The sequence below is a fragment of the Staurois parvus genome, unplaced genomic scaffold, assembly GCF_062004578.1.
Source record: "Staurois parvus isolate SC_StPar_1 unplaced genomic scaffold, SC_StPar_1.0 ptg000011l, whole genome shotgun sequence".
NCBI lineage: Eukaryota > Metazoa > Chordata > Amphibia > Anura > Ranidae > Staurois > Staurois parvus.
Window position 1 is genome coordinate 12,750,045 of NW_028317807.1, and position 25,221 is coordinate 12,775,265.

The 25,221-nt window shown below is 40.0% G+C and overlaps 1 protein-coding gene across 4 annotated transcripts in view; it reads left to right on the forward strand.

Annotated features, from left to right (window-relative positions):
- Nucleotides 1–25,221, forward strand: part of PARD3B (par-3 family cell polarity regulator beta) — a 1,797,179-nt gene that overhangs the window by 833,651 nt on the left and 938,307 nt on the right. For all 4 annotated transcript variants that reach the window (XM_089670923.1, XM_089670934.1, XM_089670945.1 and 1 more), the window contains one exon: nt 23,004–23,207. In XM_089670923.1, the coding sequence (XP_089527049.1) occupies nt 23,004–23,207 (204 nt within the window). The remainder of the gene's footprint in view (nt 1–23,003; nt 23,208–25,221) is intronic.

The following is a 25,221-nucleotide window of genomic DNA, read 5'->3' on the forward strand; positions in this document are numbered from 1 at the left end:
TCCCCGCAAGCTCTCCTGGCCCCTCCCTCCTGTCGGGTGCCCCCACAGCAAGCAGCTTGCTATGGGGGGCACCCACTGCTCCGTGTGTCCATACACAGAACCACGGCTTGGCCCTGCCCCCCTTCTCTTCTCATTAACTACCAATGGCTCCCGCTTGCTGTCTCAGCCAATGAGGAGGCTGAGACCTGGGATAGCCGAGGCTGTTGTTCACATCACTGGATCGCGATGAGACTCAAGTAAGTATTGAGGGGGCTGTGGGCACTGCTGCACACAGAAGGTTCTTTACCTTCATGCATAGAATGCACGAAGGTAAAAAAACTTGAGCCTTTAAAACCACTTTTTGTCCTACTGACAGCAATCACCAAAACAAATACAGAGGTTCAATCTACCAGCTGGTAACAAAAATAACAATAAAAAACCTTACAGGTGTTCCAACCCTCCACCACTCTATCCGAAACTAGAAAAAAAAAGTTGGTTATACACCTCATCAAAACGTAGAAATCCATTAAAACTTCAAAACCCTGAAGTCTACAAGAAATAAAGCACAGTACCCAGAGTAACCAGTAAAGCTGGCCATAAACAGATTGAAATTCAGCTGGGTAGGAAGAAACCAGGCGAATTCCAATCCATGTAAGGCCACTGTGATTGAACAGAGGTCAGTCTACCAATCAACTACTGTTCAACCACCATGTTGGAAGAAAAAAAAAAAAAAACTTGATCAGCACTGCCGGCTATAGACTGCAGCACTGATCAGTGTATTCTGATGACGGGGAAGTCTCTCTGGTGTCAGAATACTAAGACATAGCAGGGATTATTCCCCATCCACCTCAAATGTGTGGATGGGGGGGATTGAGTCAGTTTTATCATTCAGCCTGCTGGCTGAACAAAAAAACTGACCCATCCATGGCCAGCTTAAGAGTTTATCATATCATGGTGGTTTGATTTTAGCAGATTGTATACAGATAAGTTGCCAGGTCATGCTGAATTCTACACGTCACTTTTTTGTGTCTTTGCACTATTTACTGAACTAGCAGTATTTAGGTAGGGTAGAGGCAGTGCTTACATCTGGGCATCCTTTAATTTAGAATGTATCAAAATTTATACTTTTTGTGTGTGAAGTTACATTTACATGCTTATAGTTCCTTCAGCTCTGTGAAGTTGTTATGTTATATTAATAAATTTGTGTTTTTTGCTTTTTTTTTTAAACTGAAATGCAGTGGCTGAATTTGTCAATTCCGGTGCAGTATCTATTAAATTAATCACTTTGTTTACTTGTCAGTACTCAAATCCCAGGGTCACGGGAAAAAGCCCAACCCGTCCCTTCCAGATGTTTGTTATCACTAATGAAGATATTATATGTAATGGGCCACAAAATGTATTTGGATACAACTTAATTAATTTTCTTTTCACACCAGTTTCTCAAGGATTTCACTATGTAGAGAAAATGGAGATAAAGGAACATGGCCGAGGTCAGCGCCATTGTTTTCTCTGCTGGTGAGATGCACTCCTCCTCCTAAGCATAATGAGGGAAGAACTCCCATTTATAATAATTACATTGAATGCCATCTCTCTGCCCTTTGGCATGTCAGCACATGTATATGCCTGTTATCTCTTAATATGAGCAAGGGTATTCTTTCCAGTACTCTAGAAACAAAAACCAATTTATATCTTATAGCTCTTAGTATATCCTATTTCCATATTTAATTTTAAGGAAATAAAATCTATATGGGATCTTAGTAGAAAGAGACAAATTTGAGACAGAAGTAATCACCCCTTAGTGGAATGTTTACTGCTCATTTGTATGAGATGGATCAATTAGAAAACTGGCAGAGCTCTCTTGGGAGATGTGTTTTTGTAATCTGCAGTTTTTACCAATCTGTTCTTTTCCACTACATCTCCATGAATGAGCAGTAGAGCAAAGCAATGTACTTTGTGTTTAACAGACAGAATAAAGAAACAATTAAGTGTGATAACACTCGCTGATTCTCAAAATTTTGCAGTGACAACAAAAAGGATTCCGTTCCAAAATACTATATTGAATTAAAGTGAGGAAAGAACAAACAGAGGGAGCACAGGCCTAGTGCATTACCATAAAAAATGTTTAATAAGTAGGTGTTGTACTCACAAACGACAATAAAGTCAAGGCACGTCATAAAAGAACAGCTTAGTCAACACAGTCCGCAATACTGAGTGTAGACATCCAATAGGCTGACGCATTTCGAGGACTTGCCTCTTCCTCAGATTTTTTGTAATATTACCTTTAGTTTTCAGAGTACAATGTAAAATACCACTGGACTTATTCAGGAAACCACTGCAAAATGTGGCAAATCAGATTTTCATTTACTAAAGTCTGATGAGTTAGTTTATGATTTCTCATTGTTTTGGATAGCGACACTTTGCTCATTGCTTTTTTCTTCCTTTTGCCACCACGCCTTTTATGCTTGGTTTCCTAGAATTTCCAAAACTTTCCTGAAACAATTCAGATAAACTTAGTGTATGTAACAAAGCATACGCTTAGCCTGAAGAAGTTAATGGAGGATTTCTGTGAAACTAGCACTTTGAGAAAAAAGTTCACATAACTCCCAACTGTTCTTCATTTGGAGGGACACTCTTTTTGAACCAAACCTCTCTGTCCCTTTTTCTTTTTCAGTCTGTATAGACCTTTTATAAAAATGTAATATTTAAAACACCGAGTGTGTGTGTCTAACCTTAACCTTTCCTTCAGCCTCTAAAATATTGCACATGCATTTTGAACAGTCAAAATAAAGGAAAAGTAAAGGTGAAAAAAGCGCTTATGCATTGAACAAATTATTTTTGTGAGTTGCATAACTCAGAGTGGAGGTGTGTCATCTATCTACATATTTTTTTCTGTAAGGTGTCCCTCTTTCTTATCTCAGAAAGTTGCAAAGAATGAATGCATGAAAAAAAATACTGGGTCAGAGACTGAAGAGATAAGTTTCTAATTTCTTTTATCACTCCTCAACTGTCCACACTTCTTCATGGACAAAGGCAAGAGGAGGAGAGAAGTGAAGAGTACTGCACTAGCTGCCTGTACAGCTTGGACTATGCCCACCCTTGGCAACCCTGAGCCATGAAGGACTTGTGACTGACTGGTGGACCAGGAGATCCCTGATTGTACCTGATGTAGGCCAAGGTAGCGAGAAGCCTATAAGGCACATTGTTGTGTTATCTAGCCATTGTAGTTAACGTTGTGCTTTAGGAAAGTGAGTTCTGAAAAGAGGAGATTGTAAAGTTCATCTCTTACTCTGTGCATTACAAGTCTCCCATTTGGAGAGAGATCACACTGTAGAAACTAAGGGCCCCAACACTGGCTGAGCTGGGTTATAGATATTGTTCCAATGGCCAGTGGAGTTGTTAGGACCTTTTGCTTGTAGGTAGGCCATATTTATGGCAAGTGTGATGTTGTGCTGTAAACTTTTTGAAATGTAATTTTTTCGTCCAAACCTTTTTCTTTTCAGAGCTTTTGTGTAATGGAGCCTATTGACACAGTCCCAGGTGCGTAGGCAGCCCCTCAGGTCCAGGTATATGATGGGTCATCATTGGTGCAAGGCAGGAGGACCCAAACAATCCAGCCACTACAAAGGCTTCTATAAGTTACATTGTTATCTTAAGGGCATCACAGTTTTCCATAGTTCCAAAATGTATGAACAGCCTTCGACAATTAACAGATTTAGGTTATCTGTGAAGTTATTGACAAAATATGAATGACTCAGCATACTGTTTTTTTTCCTGAATATGACTATAGGCAAGTCATGATGTTCTTATCATATATATGTATTTAAGTTGTCCTAGCTGTTTCTGTTCTGATGTAATAGATGTTTGTTTGCTCATATCCTTTGCATACTGATTCTCAATGGGAGCTACTGGTTCATTATAATCAGCTGATGCAGAAATAATTAATCATTATGGAGTATCTCACCAATGACACAATGACTTGTGCGTTAGTTCAGACTTATGGGAAAATTGGTGGAAAATAGGAGCAGGAAATATTTCTGGAGTTGTTCCGTACACTGACTCCAGGTTGTCATATTGCATTCAATCTTACAGAAAATTACAACACGGCAGATTGAAAGGGAAAGATCATTTTTAATAACGTCTGATTACAATATGGCTTGTATAGCAATTGTATATACTATAATAATTGTTTTATTTCCTTAAGAAGGAGTTACCCTTTAAGGAATAGAAAATTGTAGCTCAATTTGCTGGCATTGTTTCACTTTTCTCCTGGTATTTCTCAGAGAAAGAGGGATATGTTATATGATATTACCCATTGTTCTGTTATCTGATAACCCCTTCTCCATCTGTTTCACTATATTTGAATGTAGTGATTTGTAGATATAAACAAGGGTTTCTGCTTTCTCTGTCCAGCAAAGCTCATCATTTGCCTTCCCAAAAAATTCAAACCTACCCAGTACAGGTCTAGCTTTTTTGGTTTAATTTAAATTTGGCATGGAGATCTATGCTGAGTCATAAACATAAATTTGTATCTAGTGCAGAAGCTTAGAAGGGCATATCCTTCTCTGCTGAACAAAGCTGATTAGTTCCAAGTCCTCCAGTAGCAATGAGTGGTCATCACTTCTCCATGTTTCTATTGCAGTTTTACTATTTTTCAGTATTGAACTGCAACAACTCTATAAGGTTTATTTGAAGATAAAATTATTTTAACAAAACTATTTTCCTCTAGATTGTGCAAAAAACAGCAAACATGCCATTTTTTCTTTTCCTAGACACCTTGTGATTTAGTATAAATGTATAATTAAAAATATTCTCCGTTATCATTCAAGATTGTTACCAAGGATTTCTGGTTAGTGGCTATAATCTGAAAGTTTAACCCTAACAACCTTTTAGGTGGCTTAGCTAAAATTACTTGCATTCATATGTTTAATTAAAAGAATGAACTGGATTCCACAGAGTGAGTCCTTTTGTGATTTTTTTTTTCCTTTTCCAAACACAAGACATGGTAATTATTCCCCTGTGACACTGTCAGTAATATCACTGGGAGCTGGGAATTCCTAACATTATACAATGACTCTTATGTAATACTCTGAGTCTTAGAGTGCAGATCTGTATTACGTGTTGTTAAAAATTATAGCCTTTGACTTTGTTTCTCTTTAGTTGAATAAAAGATTTATCAGAAAATAGCAGGTTGTGTCCAAGTATACATGGATGGTATTAGCAGTTGAATGTTTGTGTGATGAAGGGCTACAAAGTAATTATCATAATTGTACAGTATAGGATACAGCAGCTCTCAGTGATTGGACATTGGCAAAGGCTTTGTTGGGCACTGCATACAGCCTTTATACCCATATAACCCTGCCCACTCCTTTTGCTAGTGTTCTTAGATGATGAACCCTTTTTCCTTCCCCCCCCCCCCCCCCTTCTGTTGGAGATTAAATCTTTCTATTTTCTGGCAGTTTTTTTCCACTGACACTACTATCAACGATCCAAATGCATATTGCCTTATGGCTCACTAGCAGTTTCCAGATCAGTTACCCTTGATGTACATCTTGGGCATTGTAAATGGAACATGGCATGTAACAATTGCTTTGGGCACCAAATCCAGTGTTTGGTGCTCACTTTGGCACGTGGTGCAACGAGTGATTTAGCCTCAGAGTGCTAAACAGGTCCATTGTCCATCTCTACAGCACCCAGATTCTAAAGGTATGCCCACCATAGCAGGTTAAGCCTGGACTCTGGACTGGAACAGCAACATGGACAAGATAAGACACCGTTTCCCTGTACATTTACATACCAATTCCTGGCTATAAATGTCTTGGCTTTATAGGTAACCTTTACCTATTTAGAATTAGTAGTGTTTTGTTACACATCACTACTGGGAGTTTCTCTCTGGTTAGTGACAAAGTGCTCATAAGAATTCTGACTGTGCACTTCCAGTCTGCCATTTCTGCCGATGACACAAACTAATTGTTTGCCACCTCACCTGTTGCCTGATACTTCACAGACATGGCACATGAACTTGATTAGGGCCTGTACTCCTTCATACCAGACATGCTAAACCCCCTCAGTTCACATCTATTTCATGAATACATGGCAGGGGAAGCTCCCCACTCAGCAAAGATGGATTGCAGGCACCTGGAAGCACAGGGGACAAACAGAGATTTTGCTGCATTCCCTGGAGAAACTCCAAGTACATTTCAGATTGATAGACATCACTCTAGCCCCCTAAATATGGCTTATCCACAGACGTGCAACATGTGGCCTATCTTGGTAAAGCAAAATGCTCTGCCGCTATGTCTGAAATATTCTAAAGGTTATCAGCACTTCTGGAAATGGCAGGTGCTAACACCTGTAAATGCTTCTCTGCCTCTCTACCTCAAAATATCTTTAGACATTACAGCCTATGACACTTAATTCATTTTCAGTTGCAGAATGTGAGGAGGAAGCTGACTGTTAAATAGGCCAAAGATGATTTTTCACTCCAAGAATTTCATTAGGTTACTTTGCCAGCTTCTTCCCATATTCTTGGTACTATGGATTTATTGGTTAAAACAGTGTGTTTTAATCTCTGGATAGATACACCTAGTGCTGCTCATTTCCCATATATTTTTCCAAGACTGAAAAAGAAGGCAATTCAAAGAATGCCTTTCCCTATTCTTGATCAAGCTGATTGGGAATTATGTAATGATTGGCCCAACTCCAAGACGGAATTCCCTCCTCCTGATAATTTTGATGCCTTGTACACCATGAAATGGCAGTTTAACTCCTTGATGCCGATCACACGCAAATATGCAGCCTCTCACCGTCTGGGCCTTGACGCCGAGCTGCCACATATTTGCGTGCAATTAAAAAGTACATATGTACTGAGAACGCGCTTCCAGCACATATGTCCGCTACTCCCGGAAAGGTCCTGATCTCCCCTTTCGATCGGGACCTTTTCCGATCATGTGACCGCTGTGACAGGGAATCACGGCGGTCACATGACCCTAAAACCCCACCTCCCAGTTTCCGAAACTCTTAAAGGGCCGGGAGGCGCCAGCGCCAAGAGTTTAAGAAGAGATGGATTGTTCCCATTGTGGATCCAGTCATTCTTGCACTAAATAGTCATGTTTTCATTTATGGTATTTCCTCTTTTAAGGATCCACTTGATAGATATCTGGAGACTCTTTTGAAATCCTCCTCTGCCTTGGCAGGCCCAGCCCTGAAAACAGCAATTGCCGTCTTGTTAATTGCCCAGACCATGGCAAACTGGACTGGAGAAATCAATAATGAACTTTCTCCAATATATTTCATCCTAATTTTGCTGCAAAACTACAACTCTTGCCCTCAACACTGCTCTTCTGTGTAGACAGCATGGAGAAAGTGATTTCTGTAAATGTGCACCCAATCTTATAGTTTAAGGGCAAAAAGCCCTTGTGAAAGGTGCATTTTGTGCATACCCCTGGAAGTTGAGTTTCTTTTTGGAAGTCTGTTTGAGGAATACATTAATGTGGCTACAAAGGGAAGGGGGTTCCCATCCCACTATTCACAATCATGCATTCTTATTGCATCCCCAGTCTCCCTTAGCATGTGGATATGATCTGTTCACCCCCTCAGGGGGTCATCATCTAATGCAGGTCCTTCAACTCATGGCAGACCACTAAGCCCCACTGCACCTGCTCATAATCCAAAATCGCATTAAAAGTTACCCCTACCCTTTGACAAAAGGTATGAGAGGCACATCTATTACCAATTGCTCCACATTAGACAAAGATGTCCCAGGCTTTATCTTTAGCTTTCCCAGTCCTTTGAAGAGATACACAAAGAATCTAATTTTCTGTTCCCTCTCCATTATTTCTCTGCTACACATTTCCGTTTGCTGCTTCACAAAGCAGCCTGCTTTTCCTACACCTCAGTGCAACTTAAAAGTGTTACTAAACCCACAACAGTAAAATCAATCTGTATATGCTTGTTGTACTCACTGTGGAACCTAAGGGGTTAATTCTCCCCATTGTATAAAAAGGATATTTTATTCTGTCTTTTCTGATCCTCCCCTTCTTCCAGTGTCTCCTAAATATCTTCTGATAGAACAGAGGCTCGGGGGTAAGCTGCACATGCACAGTTTGGTGTGTATTGCTAGAGAGGTTTTTTTTTTTTTTTTTTCTTGGGAGGGTGCATGTGATCCGCATAGGGCCAATCAGCACTGTCCAGACAGAGGTCAGGAGTCCTGCATCCTCCTACAGGAGAATGAAAACTCCTCTTAAAAGCTGTAACCAGTGCTATGCTGGACACTGATAGATGTCACAAGACTGCACTAACATTGATGAGAAAAGGCATTTAGCAGTTTATATTTACTAAAATAATTGTATTTCTGTATGCTGTGTACTGTGGGAGACCAGATATAGTGAACACAGGGTCCTGGGTTTAGTAACACTGTAAAATCACAAAGGATAGTCATCACCTTTGCTCTTAGGGGAAAACCATTGAGTTTTCTAAAATCTGATTGTTAACCTTTATCCACTCAACAACACATGTTCCATCATACTCCTAAAAGCACATATTCTAACTACCCCAGTAACCAACCTTCTGGCTGGTCTCCTTTAGACTTGCCACTAAGTCTACTGCAGCAGTGTGGCTTCTGCCTTGCCTTATACAGACCTACTACTGTATTTCTCTTACAAATAATTTTCTGCCTTTAACCACTTGCCGACCGCGCATAGCCGAATGACGGCTTCACCGCGGCCGGCCAGTTCTGAGTGGACGTCATATGACGTCCTCCCAGAACGCGCTCTCCTGCGCGCCCCAGGGGGCGCGCACCCGGGGATTTCCGTGATCGCTGTGTCCTACGGACACAGCTGATCACGAGATGTGGTGAAAGGCCGATCCCACCGGCCTTTGCCACGTGATCAGTGGTGTCCAATGACACGCTGATCACAGGAAAATGCAAGTGCCGGTTCTCGGCTGCACTTTCCTCACGCTGTCAGATCGTGAGGAAAGTACTGCCGAGAACCGGCAGTTGTCAGAGCGGGGATCGGCACCGATCATCAGGGCACTGATGATCAGTGCCCTGATGATCGGTGCCCAGCAGTGACCCCCGCAAGTTCCGATCAGCTGTGCGCCCACTAGCCCCGCCCACCCATTCCCAGCGGTGCCCCCACCTGTGCCCAGCAGTGCCCCCACCTGTGCCCAGCAGTGCCCCCACCTGTGCCACTCTGCAGTGCCACCTACCTGTGCCCAGCAGTGCCACCTACATGTGCCCAGCAGTGCCACCCACCTGTGCCCACCCACCTGTGCCCACCAGCGCCACCCACCTGTGCCCACCAGTGCCACCCACCTGTGCCCACCCACCAGTGCTGTCCACCAGTGCCACCCACCAGTGCCACCCACCAGTGCTGCCAGTCAGTGCCACCAGTCAGTGCCCAGGGGTTGTGCCAGTCAGTGCCGCCAGTCAGTGCCCAGAAGTGATGCCAGTCAGTGCCGTCTATCAGTACCCATCATCAGTGTCACCTATCAGTGCCGCCTATCAGTGCTGCATATCAGTGCCGCCTATCCGTGACCCCTAATTAGTGCTGTCTATCAGTGCCGCCTATCCGTGCCACCTCATTAGTACTGCCTATCAGTGCCCTTTAGTGCTGCCTATCAGTGCCGCCTATCAGTGCCCATCAGTGCCGCCTCATCAACGCAAATCAGTGAAGGAGAAAAAATACCTGTTTGAAAAATTTTATAAAAGAAACAAATAAACTTTTTTTTTTTTTTCAAATTTTTTGCACTTTTTTTAATTTATAGCGCAAAAAGTAAAGCGCCCAGTGGCGATTAAATACCACCAAAAGAAAGCTCTATTTGTGAGAAAAAAATGATCAAAATTTCATATGGGTACAATGTTGCATGACCGCGCAATTGTCAATCAAAGTGCGGCAGCGCTGAAAGCTGAAAATTGGCCTGGTAAGGAAGGGGGTATAAGTGCCTGGTAGGCAAGTGGTTAACAATGGTTTTACTCCCCATCTATCCACATTTTAATGTGGTTTTAACATTGATGAATTCACCACACCTTGTGGTGCTATATCATTAGGCCCTTAACCACTTGCCATACCCCCTTCCTGCCCAGGCCAATTTTCAGCTTTCAGCACTGTCGCACTTTGAATGACAATTGCGCGGTCATGTAACAGTGTACCCATAGGAAATTTTTATACTTTTTTTCACACAAATAGAGCTTTCTTTTGGTGGTATGTACTCGACGCCCGGTGTTTTCTTGTTTGCGCTATAAACAAAAAAAGAGCAAAAATTAAAAAGTTTTTCTTTGTATTTATTATAAAATTTAGCAAACTACTAATTGTTCTCCTTCACTGATGTGCGTTGATGAGGCTGCACTGATAGGCAGCACTGACGGGCACTGATAGCCAGTACTGACGGGCACTAATAGGCAGCACTGACGGGCACTGATAGGCGACATTGATGAGGTGGTACTGATAGGCGGCACTGATATGCAACAGTTATGGGCACTGATATGCGACAATGATGGGCACTGATAGGTGACAGTGATGGGTAGCACTGACTGGCAGCACTGCTGGGCCCTGACTGGCATCACTGCTGGACACTGAAGGGTGGCATTGCTGGGCAGCACTGATGGGTGGCACAGGTGGGTGGCACTGCTGGGCACTTGTGGGCGGCGCTGCTGAGCACAGATGGGTGGCACTGATGAGTGGCACTGATCATCAGTGCCCTGATGATTGGTGCCGAACCCTCCTCTGACAATTGCCTGTTATCGGTACTACTTTCCTCACGCTGTGACAGCATGAGGAAAGTGCAGCCGATAACCGGCAACTGCGTTTACCAGTGATCTGCTGTGTCATTGGACACGGCTGATCACTTGGTAAAAGGCCGCTATGATTGGCCTTTTACCACATCACATGATCAGCTAATCATGCAGATCGCCGGAGGCGCGCAGAAGGGCTTGTTCTGGGAGGACGTCATATGACGTCCTCCCAGGACTGGCCGGCTGCAGTGTAGCCGTCATTCATCTATCTGTGGTCAGCAAATGGTTAATCAAGCTCTAAACCTTTATTTCCCTGGGTGCTTTAGAGACTTTTTTTTCTTTTTCAAAAAGGCACCTAAGTCAAATCTCTGATCATAGGCCCAAACACTGCTTCTTTCACTTCCCACTGTGGTTGGCACTTCACCTTTCTCTGGCTCCTTCTCCTGATTTTGTACTGATCAGGGTTTCTGGGTCTGATCCTCATATAATTATAATTATTTTCCTTTCAGCATGACATTCTGTCTATGACTGACCCATGTTTATGAACATGCTGCCACTAGCACCCTATGGTGGCATCTCCATGAGAATGTCCCCTCAGGTGCTATTGGCAGACTCCTTTGGGACAAGTTCCAAGTTCTCCACTCGAGGTAACTAACTCTTACTGTGCATTAAATAGACCTTCTCTTCTACATAAGCCTCTCTAAACTACAGCCCTCAGACTTTGTGTTAAGATTTGATATGCTATCCCTGTTTGTATCAGGGTCAAAAATCACCAGGCTACCTTTTTACAAGCTGAGAAATCGTTCTGCTCTCACCTCCTCAAAAGAAACTGACCTTGGCACTGGTCAACTTTTTTCTCCTTATGCGTGTCTAGTGTTATCAACTCACTGCCCTCCCTATTCTCATGAAGCAACTGCAAATTGGTAAATAACCCTTGGGTCTTCATTAAAATAGATCTGTTGAGTATGAAGCTTGATTAGTCTGACCCTACCAAGTTCTCCACACATCTTTTCAGTTTAAATATTTTAGCTAAAATGTTTCCGTCTGACTGAACGAAGGAGATGGAGACTTAAGAGTAGCAACTAGTGGGATCCTTCCCCCTATTTTAGGATAAGCAAAATCAGAGTCTCCAGCATGATATTGGGAAGAAGGACCTTAATTGCAACCATGTATGGTTCTAAAGGTTCTGTGACCTTATTAGATTTGGCAGTACCTTTCCTTTATTAGCCACAAAACTAGTCGAGCCTGAAAAATACAGTTATGGAACTTGTTATGCCAAATGTGTGTAATTTATATCAAGCTCCAAAATGACCACTTGTTCATGCATTTCATTTTTAAATATAAAACAAATACAAATATAAACATTTGATTGTATTGTATAAAAATAGCACAATAACTTTGCAGCTACTACAAATCCATGCAAATCCACAACAGAAAAAGGAGATGTGGTTGCTAGGTTGCAACCTTTCTCTTTTGTTCACTAATTACTATACCAAGACCTACCATTACTCTCAAATTAGAAAGTTCAGGAATAGATTCAGAAACCTGATTTGCACATGGACAGAAAAGCTTGTTTCAGCCAAGATGTATTCAACTTTAGCAAATACAGCAAACAATAGGCTTTGCAGTTTCTGTAAAAGCAGAATGATGTCAACAAATTTACAGCTTGTTATAGTCCACTTTTGAGTAACTCGGAAAGCAATAACTGTTACCACTGAAGGCATAGCAAACATGCAGAGATAAAATGTGGTCAGTTTCTATTACTGCACGTGGTGCTTACTTGTAGCTATGTAAATGCTTGCAAGAGATAATTGCTGGTTAGAAAGGGATTTAACCCCCATATCCTCAAGTGAAATGAATGTACTTTAAAAAAATAAAATATCAACAAGGAGTTAACCACTTACCTCCCAGGTGGTGTCTTGAAACATTGATGCATTAGCATTTGCCTCTCCCAGTGCTACTTTAAAATTGTTCATGGTGTAAAGGACTGCAGAGGGTCCCAGGAGAATTATTCAAATTCACTAACTGCTGTAGTCAAGATATAAGCCATTACATGGTCTTCTGATACTGCTACAGTGTCACAATCAGGGGTCAGGTTTGAACACCAGTAGCTATAGCAGCAGAGAGGCCAACAGGAAGAGTACATGGGCAGGTACCATGTTAGATGATGCAGGCTCACCCGAGGCACAGAGTGTAAATGAATATAGCGTGTATTTATTGATCCATTGATAATGATTAAGCACGAGATCGTGTGAAATGCGTTAACAGGTCCTGTATTCATGTCCTGGTGTTTGGTGTGTCTTATGGATCAATAAATACACACTATATTCATCTATCCTCCGGTGTGCGGCTGACCCTTCTTCCTATTGCATCGTGTGTGGTGGCGAGTCAGAGCCTGCGCCTGTTGTGGATTGATCGGGATTGTTTGCCTGATCGGTATACCTTTTGTTCTTTGGACACAGGGTGTAAGTATTAGGTTCACCTAGGTATTCACCAGAGCTCCTTGTGGTGGGGATGGGTTTTGTGCATGGTAGTACCAGGTTATGGTCCTCAGGATTGCCCCACCAGGAGGGGAGTAAGCTAGGGTCCAGTAGCAGAAATAGCAAGCAGGGGTTACACAGAAGTGTAGTCAGTAAAAAAGCCAAAGGTCGGTAACTAGTAGTTGCAGGTTGGGATCAAGCAGAAGCATAGTTGAGGAACAAGTTAAAGGTCAGTAACAAGTAGTAGGGAAGACATGGATGGCACCAGGAGAGATAAGAGGGAAATATTGGCTGGTGAGAGCACAATAATGGGGCTAAGAGGAAGTGAAAAGGCATGGTTTTAATATGAAGTACATGGGAGAAAGGGGTTCAAGAAAAAAAAGACACAAGGTAAGGTTGTCTTATGAGATCAGGCAGGGGGCTGTCCAGCATCTCAGGTGGCTCATCAAGAAAAGACCAGACACAACAGAGGTCACAGATTCAGACCCAGTTCCTGACATACAGTGTTCATCGTGATCACCCTGTAGCATGAATTAACCACAATCTCTGCTTTGTTTTTACAGGGTAAGTCTTTTGACTTTATCTATGACATCCCCAGGCTTTACTCTGTGTTCTGTGGTCAGTCAGTATCTTCTGGCCCTCTCTGCCAATCCCTCCACTGGCTTCCACTCACCCAGTAAATACATTTCAAAATACTAACATCATCATACAAAGCTATCCACAACTCTGCCCCCATCTACATTACTAAACTTGTCCTCTTTTTATCAACTTTTTTACTATGTCCTCTTTACTCATCCCAAGATCTCCGGCTCTCCAGCTCCATTGTCACCTCCTCCCATGCTTGCCTCTAGGACTACTCTCCAGTCTCTTTCATCCTCTGGAACTCTCTAACCCAAACTTTCTGGCTAGTTTTCTCCTTTAGGCGATCCCTGTAAACTCATTTCTTCAGGAAAAAATATCCGGCCTCTACTTAAAACTGATTTTTCACTTTCTCCATCATCTCCACACACTTATTATCTTTTGTATTACTTGCTATGTCTTTTTTCCTGTATAAGCTTTCCTAAACAGCTCCTCTAATTCTCTTGTCTTATATTGTATTGTAACTGTACTTACACCCTTTATTTTGTAAAGTGCTTTGCAAGCTGTTGGCGCTATATATATCCTGTATAATAATAATTAATCTGGAGAAAGAGTAGGGCTGATCCACTACAGCTCTACCTCACCCTGCAGAAACATGTAAAAGATAAACAGCAAGGAATAGAATATGTTGGATAATCTGGATGACATGTGCACATGTTACGCAGCTGTGAAATAAAAAAATCCGGCAAATATAAGCAATGTCATTCAAAATGTTTGAATTCACAAACTGTTGACTGTAAAGCAATTCTGTTACTGGTGACGATTCTCCATTGACCGGACCATTAAAGAAGTAAAAAAAAATCACACACCTACCTCTATGGTGTTATTTTCCTGTTAGCCAAAACACTGAGGCGTCCATTTCTTGCTTGGTGAAACCCTGTAGTATCTCCGTATCCAGCATTTTTCCAATGACACTGCAGAAAAAGCTGAGTGGTCTTTGAGCATGAACTTACAAGCTGTCAATAGTGATAGGATCGCTAGTGTGACATATAGACTTATGTAAAGGTTATCATTTGAAGGTACATATTTAATGCTGGTCTATTTACACAGATGCTGCAATGGAACCAAAGTCATATATTAAATGGTTTCTGACCACATTGTTCCTTGTGTATGTCTTTATGGCTGCTATAAAAACATTAGATTGTAATTCCCTTTGGAGGCAAGGATTCATGTGAAAGGCTCTATATACATTAATGTACAAAAAAGCCCAACTCCAGTCAAAATTATTTGCTTCATTTTGAATAAAGTGGCCAAAGGTTACAACCTCTGTCTGGTTTTTACTGCTGTTTGTGGCCCTATTAAGGAGGTTTTCCATTGCTTATTGTCAGCATATGAAGTGAAGTAACACAGAAATTTAAACAGTTTTGAAAACTGAATAGAAACATATCTCCCTTTACATCAATGACATCCTGATTTATTTAGAGGATATTAATCAGTCTTTATTTCAACTTCTAAATCTTTCAGCAGAGTTTGGGACATTTACAGGGTTCAAGAGTAACTCAGATAAGTCTTTTCTGTTCCAATTGCAAACTTCAGGTACTCAGTAAGTTTAAATATCTTGGCAGGTTAGTTTACTGCCCATGTCATACTTATGAATAATAAACGTTTTCTATTAATTAATGCCTTTCAAAGTAAAATAGCACAATGGATGGACCTCCTTGGATATTATGGGCAGAGTGAAGCTAATAAAAAAATGCATTTTCTCGCCATTTTCTTTTATACATTTTGGCCAATAGACTCTGATGAACTCCTAGAATTTGCCTCGTAACCGTTCAGGTCCCTCCGGGTTAATTAGTTTGGTGTTTCCAAATTTTCATTTATGCTACTTAGCAGCACAATTATTACATGGCTGGCTCCATCCTATGCTTGTGTAGTCACTGAAGAGGCAATGATGACTGCATAATTCTGTTCATCGCCAGGCCATCAGCCCCCCTGCAGGGCACTGCTCTGATTAACACTACATTGTTAATAAGGCTGTTTCTAAGAGTGATTGGGAAGGCTCCCTAAATAGTTAATCTGGAATAATCCATCCCTTCTAACAGGTCCTGGTCCAAGCTATGCAACTGGAATATGGTATTCCAGCTACTAAATTCCTATACTATTAACAACTGTTCTATGCTCCTATCACTTGGTTTGAAACTACTGGTGTGATTTTCTCATTCACCTCTTTTTGAGAAGTTCCTACAGTCTTCCGATAATGCTAAATCAATACTACTGTATGTGGCTCTGCTTCTTACTAGGATGGACCAAACTCACTTAATTCAGCATAAGTAGCATCTTATGTTGCTGCAATTAATAAGAATTGAGAAGATTTGGGGGACTCTCATATGTCCTCTGTTATTTTGTCCATGGATAATTTAATTCTGCTTAAATTGTATCCCCCAATGTATTACACTCCTACTTGGATGTATAAATTGTGATTTAGCTGTTCCCTCATTTGTTTTTGAAGGTTGTGGACAGGAGGCATATTTTTGTCATGTTCTATGGTCCTACTACAATCATTTCAGGTACTGTTTAATAGTTTATTGTAAACTGTTTAGGCCTCCCTAATCACTGCTACCCCAAAGTGTGTCTTCTGGGTTTAGTAGAGGATCTTCAGATCCCTCCAAACTCAAAACAGCTAATAAAAGCTCTATACTTGCAAAGAAAACCCCAAAATACACCTCATTCACACGAGCATCAGTGTTTGGGACCATTTACCCACACCTGCATGGTTGTCAAATTTATTTGTGCAGCCACGGTGTTCCAATAGAGATAAATAGGCTGCCAACATGCAGCACCTTATGACTCCAGCCACTTAAGGACACTGTTCACTCACAGAATATGGATGTAATTGCCCATGTGAATGGAGTCTTACATAGAAGCAGTCCTCCCCACCATTTCTTACTGAGTGGAAAAAACCTGAACGACACTGCCCTGTCTGTAAACAAAATTACATTCTCTAATAGATGCTCCTCAGACAAGTTTGTCAGGTGTTGAGGCCTACCTGTATATCTGTATGTGTTTTATATTTATATATTAGTTAATAAGTGTAAATAAACCTATCATCCCAAATAATCAAAAATCCCCCAAAGTCATAATCATCCAAAAAATATATAGTCAATGTCCACTACAAAAATTGCAATCCAAAATAATAATCCAAAATAATAGTCCACTCCAAAAAGATGAACCGCGCTTCTTTCACCGCATCCACCTCAAAAAAAGAAAACTCACATAGTGTATTACCCTTTTTTTTATGTATAAATCAATCCACTTTCTATGGATTATATATATATAACATATAGTGACTCAGTGAACCAAGTGAAAAAATCAGTGAAAAAGTGAAAAACGGTGAGTAATCAGTGAAGAATTAAATATATAACATTCTTTTGTGCCACAGCAAAATCCAAAAACATCTCAAGACCGGTGTACACTTCTATTTAAGTCAAGGTACCCTTACCAACCATCCACATAACATATGCCTATCTCACTCCAGGAACTTTATAGACCAGATATCCTGTGGATCAAAGGTGTATCCTGATACCACGATACCCTCTAGAATCCTCTGGTATTCTGCTCTTAATATCTCCAAGAGAGCAAATAGACCAACATAGTATAATACCGCCAGGCTAATATACAATATGTACTTTATTTATAAAACTGCTCACATTGTATAATTGTAAAAATTCGTTTTAAAATAGTGGAAGGAGTCTCACAGCCATCCGGAACAGCGTCCAGGAACTCCTGCACGTTCCTTAAGTCGATGACGAAACGCGTCAAGGGAGAGTGACGTCAACACGTTTACCGGAACCGGAAGTCGACCGGCGGCCATTTTGGAGAAGGGAAAGGAACGTGCAGGAGTTCCTGGACGCTGTTCCGGATGGCTGTGAGACTCCTTCCACTATTTTAAAGCGATTTTTACAATTATACAATGTGAGCAGTTTTATAAATAAAGTACATATTGTATATTAGCCTGGCGGTATTATACTATGTTGGTCTATTTGCTCTCTTGGAGATATTAAGAGCAGAATACCAGAGGATTCTAGAGGGTATCGTGGTATCAGGATACACCTTTGATCCACAGGATATCTGGTCCATACAGTTCCTGGAGTGAGATAGGCATATGTTATGTGGATGGTTGGTAAGGGTACCTTGACTTAAATAGAAGTGTACACCGGTCTTGAGATGTTTTTGGATTTTGCTGTGGCACAAAAGAATGTTATATATTTAATTTTTCACTGATTACTCACCGTTTTTCACTTTTTCACAGATTTTTTCACTTGGTTCACTGAGTCACTATATGTTATATATATAATCCATAGAAAGTGGATTGATTTATACATAAAAAAAAGGGTAATACACTATGTGAGTTTTCTTTTTTTGAGGTGGATGCGGTGAAAGAAGCGCGGTTCATCTTTTTGGAGTGGACTATTATTTTGGATTATTATTTTGGATTGCAATTTTTGTAGTGGACATTGACTATATATTTTTTGGATGATTATGACTTTGGGGGATTTTTGATTATTTGGGATGATAGGTTTATTTACACTTATTAACTAATATATGATTTATACATCTTCAGGGGAAGGTGTTGATTAGAGTGTGTGGGAACTATATAATAAGTATATAAGTATTTGGGAGGTGGTTGTTATATAAATGTGTTTTATATTTACCTTGAGATAACTTGTTGCAGCTACAATTACCTTTGTTCTAGTTGTCTTTTTATTAATGAAGGACATTAGCCCGTTTGTTTATTTTTCTTTCTTTATTGTAAGAGATAGTAGAGCAGTATGCTATGTTTATACAATGTATACAAACTCATAAAAAAGCATCTTAAAAAAGGATTATTATCAATCTATATTATTGTAATAACTATTAGTCCCAAGCCATATATTCACAAAATATTTGACAACAAATAACTATCTGTACAAATGTATTCTTTTCTATGCATTTTGTTTTTCCTGGGAAAAAACATTTAATCAAAGTAGTGTTGGATTATATAGAATTCAGATGATTTAACTGGTAGAGGCCTAGCTGTCCACTGTTATTGAAAGTAACTTCATGCTAAACACAATTGGTTATCCCATCTGGTTCCTTTTATGTTTATTGACCTTGACAAGATTACAGTACATAAAAGAGAGAGCGAGAAATAGTCTGTACTATTTGGGTGGTCTTCACTTTCATGCTCATAAGCTTGATATTACATATGGAACCTGAGCTGGACAAAATCCAGTGGAGTTCACACAGCAATATGTTTAAGTATTAGTTGTGCTTCCTGAAACATTAGGTCATCTACAAGGTGCAGTGGCATGTTTGTGCTTATTAGCTAAAAACCAATAGATAATGTCTAAATAACAATTTAAAACAATTATTTTTAAGAAAGTCAATTCACCGTGTACCTCAGTGGGAGCAGGCAAGGAGAGTGTAATATATTCTTTTATACCCACCAGAAATACCAGGTGTTTCTCTAGGCTGGTCATTAGATTGGGTTGTCAGGGAAGAGCAGGAAAGGTTTGCAAAACAGCTGCCATTGACTTGTAAAGCAAAGGTGTTACGTTGCCTAGTATTAACAGGTTTGCTTTGAAACAGAACAGTTGGAAAAATTACAGAAATAGTTTTGGCTAGTAGAGATACTCTAAAAGGAAATGAACTCATGCATGGTCTTGCTCACTAGATTTTTAACGAACAAGTACTGTACTAATTTTATGAAAATCTGCTGTTCTGGTAGCAACTGAGATGTTTTCTAATATGTCCCTGAATTTTTCATCAGATCAGTTGTGATTGGCTAATTGGGAAACTAATCATAGGTGAAAAAAAACAACAGACGTTAACAGAATGAACATAAATGGACAGTGTCTGTTTATATCTGTTCTAAATAGAAAACAATGCAACCTTGTTCTGTTTAAAAAAAAGACACTAGAACAGACACTAATGCAGGTGGTTGTAAATAGATGATCATCTTATTACCTCCACAAGCTCATAGGAAGGAATTGCTGTCTGTTTTTAATCCAAAAACGAACAGATAAAAAATGGACAATAGAGCGATGTGGTAAAAGAACAGATACACCATTGCCAAGTTCGTAGCTTTTTTCTTTGTAAGCAAAGGTTTCATAGTTTGGAATTCTAACAGTGATATTGTATTTTTTGATCTTGTATTCGTGTGAGCTTTCTCAAAGTGTTTTGACCTCTCCCTTCAATGATTTCTCTGCAAATTTTGACCTGGGTTATCTCTCACACAATCCAGAATCAAACCCATGCCATTCCACCGGATACCATTTTCTCGATTTTCCACTGGCTATAGTGTGCTGTTTCTTCTGCAGTTTGGATGTAGTCTAGGTGCTCTGAGTTTGTTGATAAAACCTGCTAATGGTAACTTTTTTCAGCCTGTAAACATACTTCTATGTTAGCCTATGTGGCCATGCGCACATAGTTGTTTACAAATGTAATAGAAGAGGAGCATTTATAGGCTGAAAAAAACACACCACAGCACATTCAGGAGAGGAGAGTATGGGCAGAAAAAATGCAAAATCTGCATAAACGCTAGACGCATTTAAGCGCGTTTGCATGTTAATGCAGTCTAACAGTCAGAATAAATTAATATCCTGGTCAATGGAATCCATAATGCATAAATGTGTGTTATACATGGCTCTTACAACTTTTTTTAAGTAGCGTTTCACCTTCCAGGAGAAAAGGCGTTCAGAGGAGCTGAGTCTTAGGATGTCTGTGTTACATAGCAATACACATTACTAAACCTGACTTTATTAAAGGAAACCTAAAAAAAAAAGAATATGGATTTTCAGGGATCATTTTATCTAAAAATGCTAAATATCTTGCTGTTATGCAGCACCTGCATGCTAGTTATGTCAGTATCAAAGAAAGTAATGAAGGATAAGACAGCCAGACATCCTCTTTTTCCTGTGGCACAATAGTGACCTGTACGGCTTGTTTGCATGAGTGCTCTCTCTACCAATCCTCTAAAAATCAATCTGTGACAGAATACTTGCAGGGGGCAGTAGATCTGCAGCTGCTAGGCAATCAGGAAGCAATGCTGCAGCCTGTTGAATGCCATTTTTTTCAGCCAGAGGAATTTCTGTTGGAATACTGCACTACAGCCACCTGTTTTACCACACCACGTTTGCTGCCTGTGTAAATGAGGTCTTAATTGATGACAAAGATAACTTGTTAGTCTCCAACTTATCAAAATGTATTTGGCAATACTATAGACCAAAATGAAGCATGTTAAAATTGACAAAGAATGTTACCAAATGTTGAGCCCTGAGGAAGTCACTTGACCTGTGATGCAATGTGTAGGATGGAAGCGCGGTGACGTCATATCCGGTTCAGATGGCAGCCGTCATCTTGGTACTCCCTATTCTATACATCTTTCCTGCAGTTGTTGCTGCAGTTATCTTGCCTGTATTGGTCTGTGGACCCTTTTTAAATGTGAGTAGTCATTTGGGTGCTGTTTTATAATAAAATATTCAACATATTACACTATGGGAAGTCTTGCTTAAATCTTCCATGTGGGGATACTGGAGGTGATAGAGGTCTGTGGCTATATCTGAAGCATGCCTGTGAGTGTTTGTCAGCATCATTGGAGAGGACCCCTCTTTCTTTGATTGCTATCGAGGACCATCCATTTGAGTTCATTGCTTGAGGCTTTCCATATGCTTTATGACTCCTTGTGGGTCGCATTTTGGAGGTGAGCACGCACGCTAGCCGGTGGGGGATTGATTATATATATTTTCATCACTGGATGGTTTACTGCTTGTGTTGAAGATTCCTTGTGTTCCTGTTTTTGGGACTGTCATTTTCTTTTTGGGACTTATTAACTTTATCACATTGTCTTTCAGCTTAACACATCAGTTTTTTTTATTATCATCTATTTTTTTATTATTGTCATTATTTTGTGTTCATTTAGTCACTGGCACAATATTAGCGCACTGTGCTGCCTTTATTGATGTTTGCTATTGTCTGCTCCTATCCATGTTTTTTGCACATGTTGTTTTCACACTTGGATGAGTATATATGAGCATTCTTATTCTATTCATTTATTTATTTACTATTTATTTATGATTTATTTGTCATGTACTGAGTAGTGCAGCACCAATTCACTTCTCACCAAATGTTGATAACCTCTTTATTTAGTGTTTTAGGTGAATTATGAAATGGAAAATTTTTAAATATTCTAGCATAAAGTTTTATACTAATGTGCATAGTTCAGAACACATTTTTATTATTCTTTTATTTGGATTGGCTCCCTCTTCCTAAGCTAAAAAAAGCAATACTTTCAAAAAGCTCCTGGCATTGTGGAGAAAAAAGGACTCCAAAATCGAATAAAACCCCTTAATCTAAATTACGGTGTTGCTAAATATCTAACCATTTTCTTTAGTCAGGGATTCAAGCAGGTTTCCTGTGACTAAAGTAATTCATAGAGATATTGGGGTTGATTTACTAAGGCAAATAGACTGTTCACTTTGCAAGAAAAGTTACCATTTGCAAGAAAATTACACTTAGCAAGGTAATTTTCCCCAGACCTTCTGCTGACTTCCCCCATCCAATCATGTGCAAACAAAAATGCTGTTCTTTTATTTTACTTGTATGTGGTTGTGTATTTTTCCAAAGTGATCATTTACCACATTCACTAAGCTCTGGGGAAAGTTCCCTTGCAAAGTGCTTAGTACATCAACCCCAATATATATTTTATCACATTTGGAAAATAAGTATGATATCCCCATGGTTAGCCTCAAGCATAGTATGTTTTTTATTATTATTGTTAAAGAGACCTGTAGTTAAAATATATAGAGGAAGCCATTGTTGGCCTATCATTCTTAATATGCTAATCGCCTGACTGTCATATCATTCTAGTTTCTTTAGTTTATTTTTTGTTAACAAACTGTGTGTGTGTGTGTGTGGGTGTTATTCCTTTCAATTAAATACCACATACCTTTATTCTAAAAAGAAAAAAAATATTAAATATCTACAGAAGTAAAAGATGCCTGAACCCCAGAAAAAAGATTAGCAGTAAATCAATGAGCAGGGATTTACAATTTTACAGTTTTATTAAAGGAAGTACATTATCCTGAAAACAAATTAAAGGTTTGCAATATTAAAGAATTGTGTAATGTTTGTCAGATCAATTTTAATTAAACCATTACAGCTATCAATAAAAACCAGCAATGCTTTTCTTCCAGATTCTCCTGGAAAAGACCTTGGTCCAAGATTGGGTCTAAAAAAGTCCAGTTCACTGGAGAGTCTGCAGACAGCAGTGGCAGAAGTCAAGAAAAATGATCTTCCTTTCTACAGACCTAGACCACACATGGTCCGTGGACGGGGCTGTAATGAGAGCTTCCGGGCTGCAATTGATAAGTCGTATGATGGACCAGAGGCTGAGGAAGGTACTGTACTGTCCAGGTTGTGTGCCCAAGCTATACTGTACTGTCCAAGCTGTGTTTCTAACAAGCAAACAGCAATATATATATATATATATATATATATGTATATATACACACACACATACACAAACACTTACTGGCTTCTTTATTAGGTACACCTATTCAATTGCTTAGTAACACAGATTGCTAATCAGACAATCACATGGCCGCAACTCAGTGCATTTAAGCATCTATACGTGGTGAAGACTACTTGCTGAAGTTCAAACTGAGCCTCAGAATGGGGAAGAAAGGGGAATTAAGTGACTTTGAACGTGGCATTATTGTTGCTGGTGCCAGACGGGCTGGTCTGACTATTTCAAAAACTGCTGATCTACTGGGATTTTCACTCACAAACATATCTAGAGTTACAGAGAATGGTCCTATAAAGAGAAAATATACAGTGAGCAGTAGTTGTGTGGGCGAAAATGCCTTCTTGATGTCAGAAGAGAATGAACAGTCTGATTCAGAGAGGATAGAAAGAAAGGCAACAGTAACTCAAATAACCATTCGTTACAACCAAGGTATGCAGAATACATCTCGGAATGCACAACACCTCGAACCTTGAAGCAGATGGGCTAAAGCAGCAGAAGACAACACTCTTTTCAGCTAAGAACAGGAAATGAAGGCTACGATTCGCACAGGCTCACCAAAATTGGACAATAGAAGAAAGGAAAAACGTAGCCTGGTCTGATGAGTCTCAATTTCACCTGTGACATTCAGATGGTAGGGTCAGAATTTGGCATAAACAACATGAAAGTATGGATCCATCCTGCCTTGTGTCAACGGCTCAGGCTGGTGGTGGTGATATAATGGTGTGGGGGAATTTTTTCTTGGCACACTTTGTGCCCCTTAGTACCAATTGAGCATCATTTAAATGCCACGGCCTACCTGAATATTGTTGCTGACCATGTCCATCCCCTTATGACTACAGTGTACCTGTCTTCTGATGGCTACTTCGAGCAGGATAATGCATCATGTCACAAAGCTCAGATCATCTCAAACTGGTTTCTTGACCATAACAATGAGTTCACTGTACTCCAATGGCCTTCATAGTCGCAAATCTCTATCTAATAGAGCACCTTTTGGGATGTGGTGGAATGAGAGATTTGCATCATGGATGTGCAGCTGACACATCTGTAGCAACTACATGATATCATGTCAATATGGACCAAAATCTCTGAGGAATGTTTAAAACACCTTGTTGAATATATACCACGAAGAATTAAGGCAGTTCTGAAGACAAAAGTACTAGCAAGGTGTATCTAATAAAGTGGCTGGTGTGTGTGTATGTATGTATGTATGTGTGTACCAATGGACCAATGTAAATATGCAAATTCCTTACCTATGGGATCCCTATTACAGTGATCTCCACTGTCTTCTGGGTTCTGTGCTGCTTTGCTAAATAATAACCACAGGGGTTACTTGCTCAGCGCAGGCATCATTCACAGAACCAATTCCAAAAATGTCGGCAACAAGTGAATACAAACATCTTCTTTATTACTTAAAGGAGAAAAAATATTCCATGGCAAACTTACACTAACACGTTTCAGTTTAAAAACAGACCTTATTCTGTATTTTGTGGCATTGAGAGAGTTTGTGTCAGCAAGAGGGAGGAATAGGCATCGTAAATTATTACAGAGAGAAGCATGGAGGATCCACAGGTTGCAGACCAGATCACCTTTGAGGTTAAACATCAGGTGGGATGTGGATCTGCATCTGGGTTGATCTTCCACTTTATTTGCTCCTGAAGTCTTTAGACATAAATGTGAAGCATTACTTTTATAACCTCCATATTCCAGTATGTATCAGATTTGATTATATATTTATTTCTCTGTGGTTATATATGTGTTTATTGTGTTATTATGTTCATATGGATAGTGGTGCAGTTAGCTCAGCCCATCCCATGCATCTACAGGTGTAGTTATTTGATCCGATTATGGAAGGTGGGTTGTGCAGTGGTGTTCTACTCTATGTATTG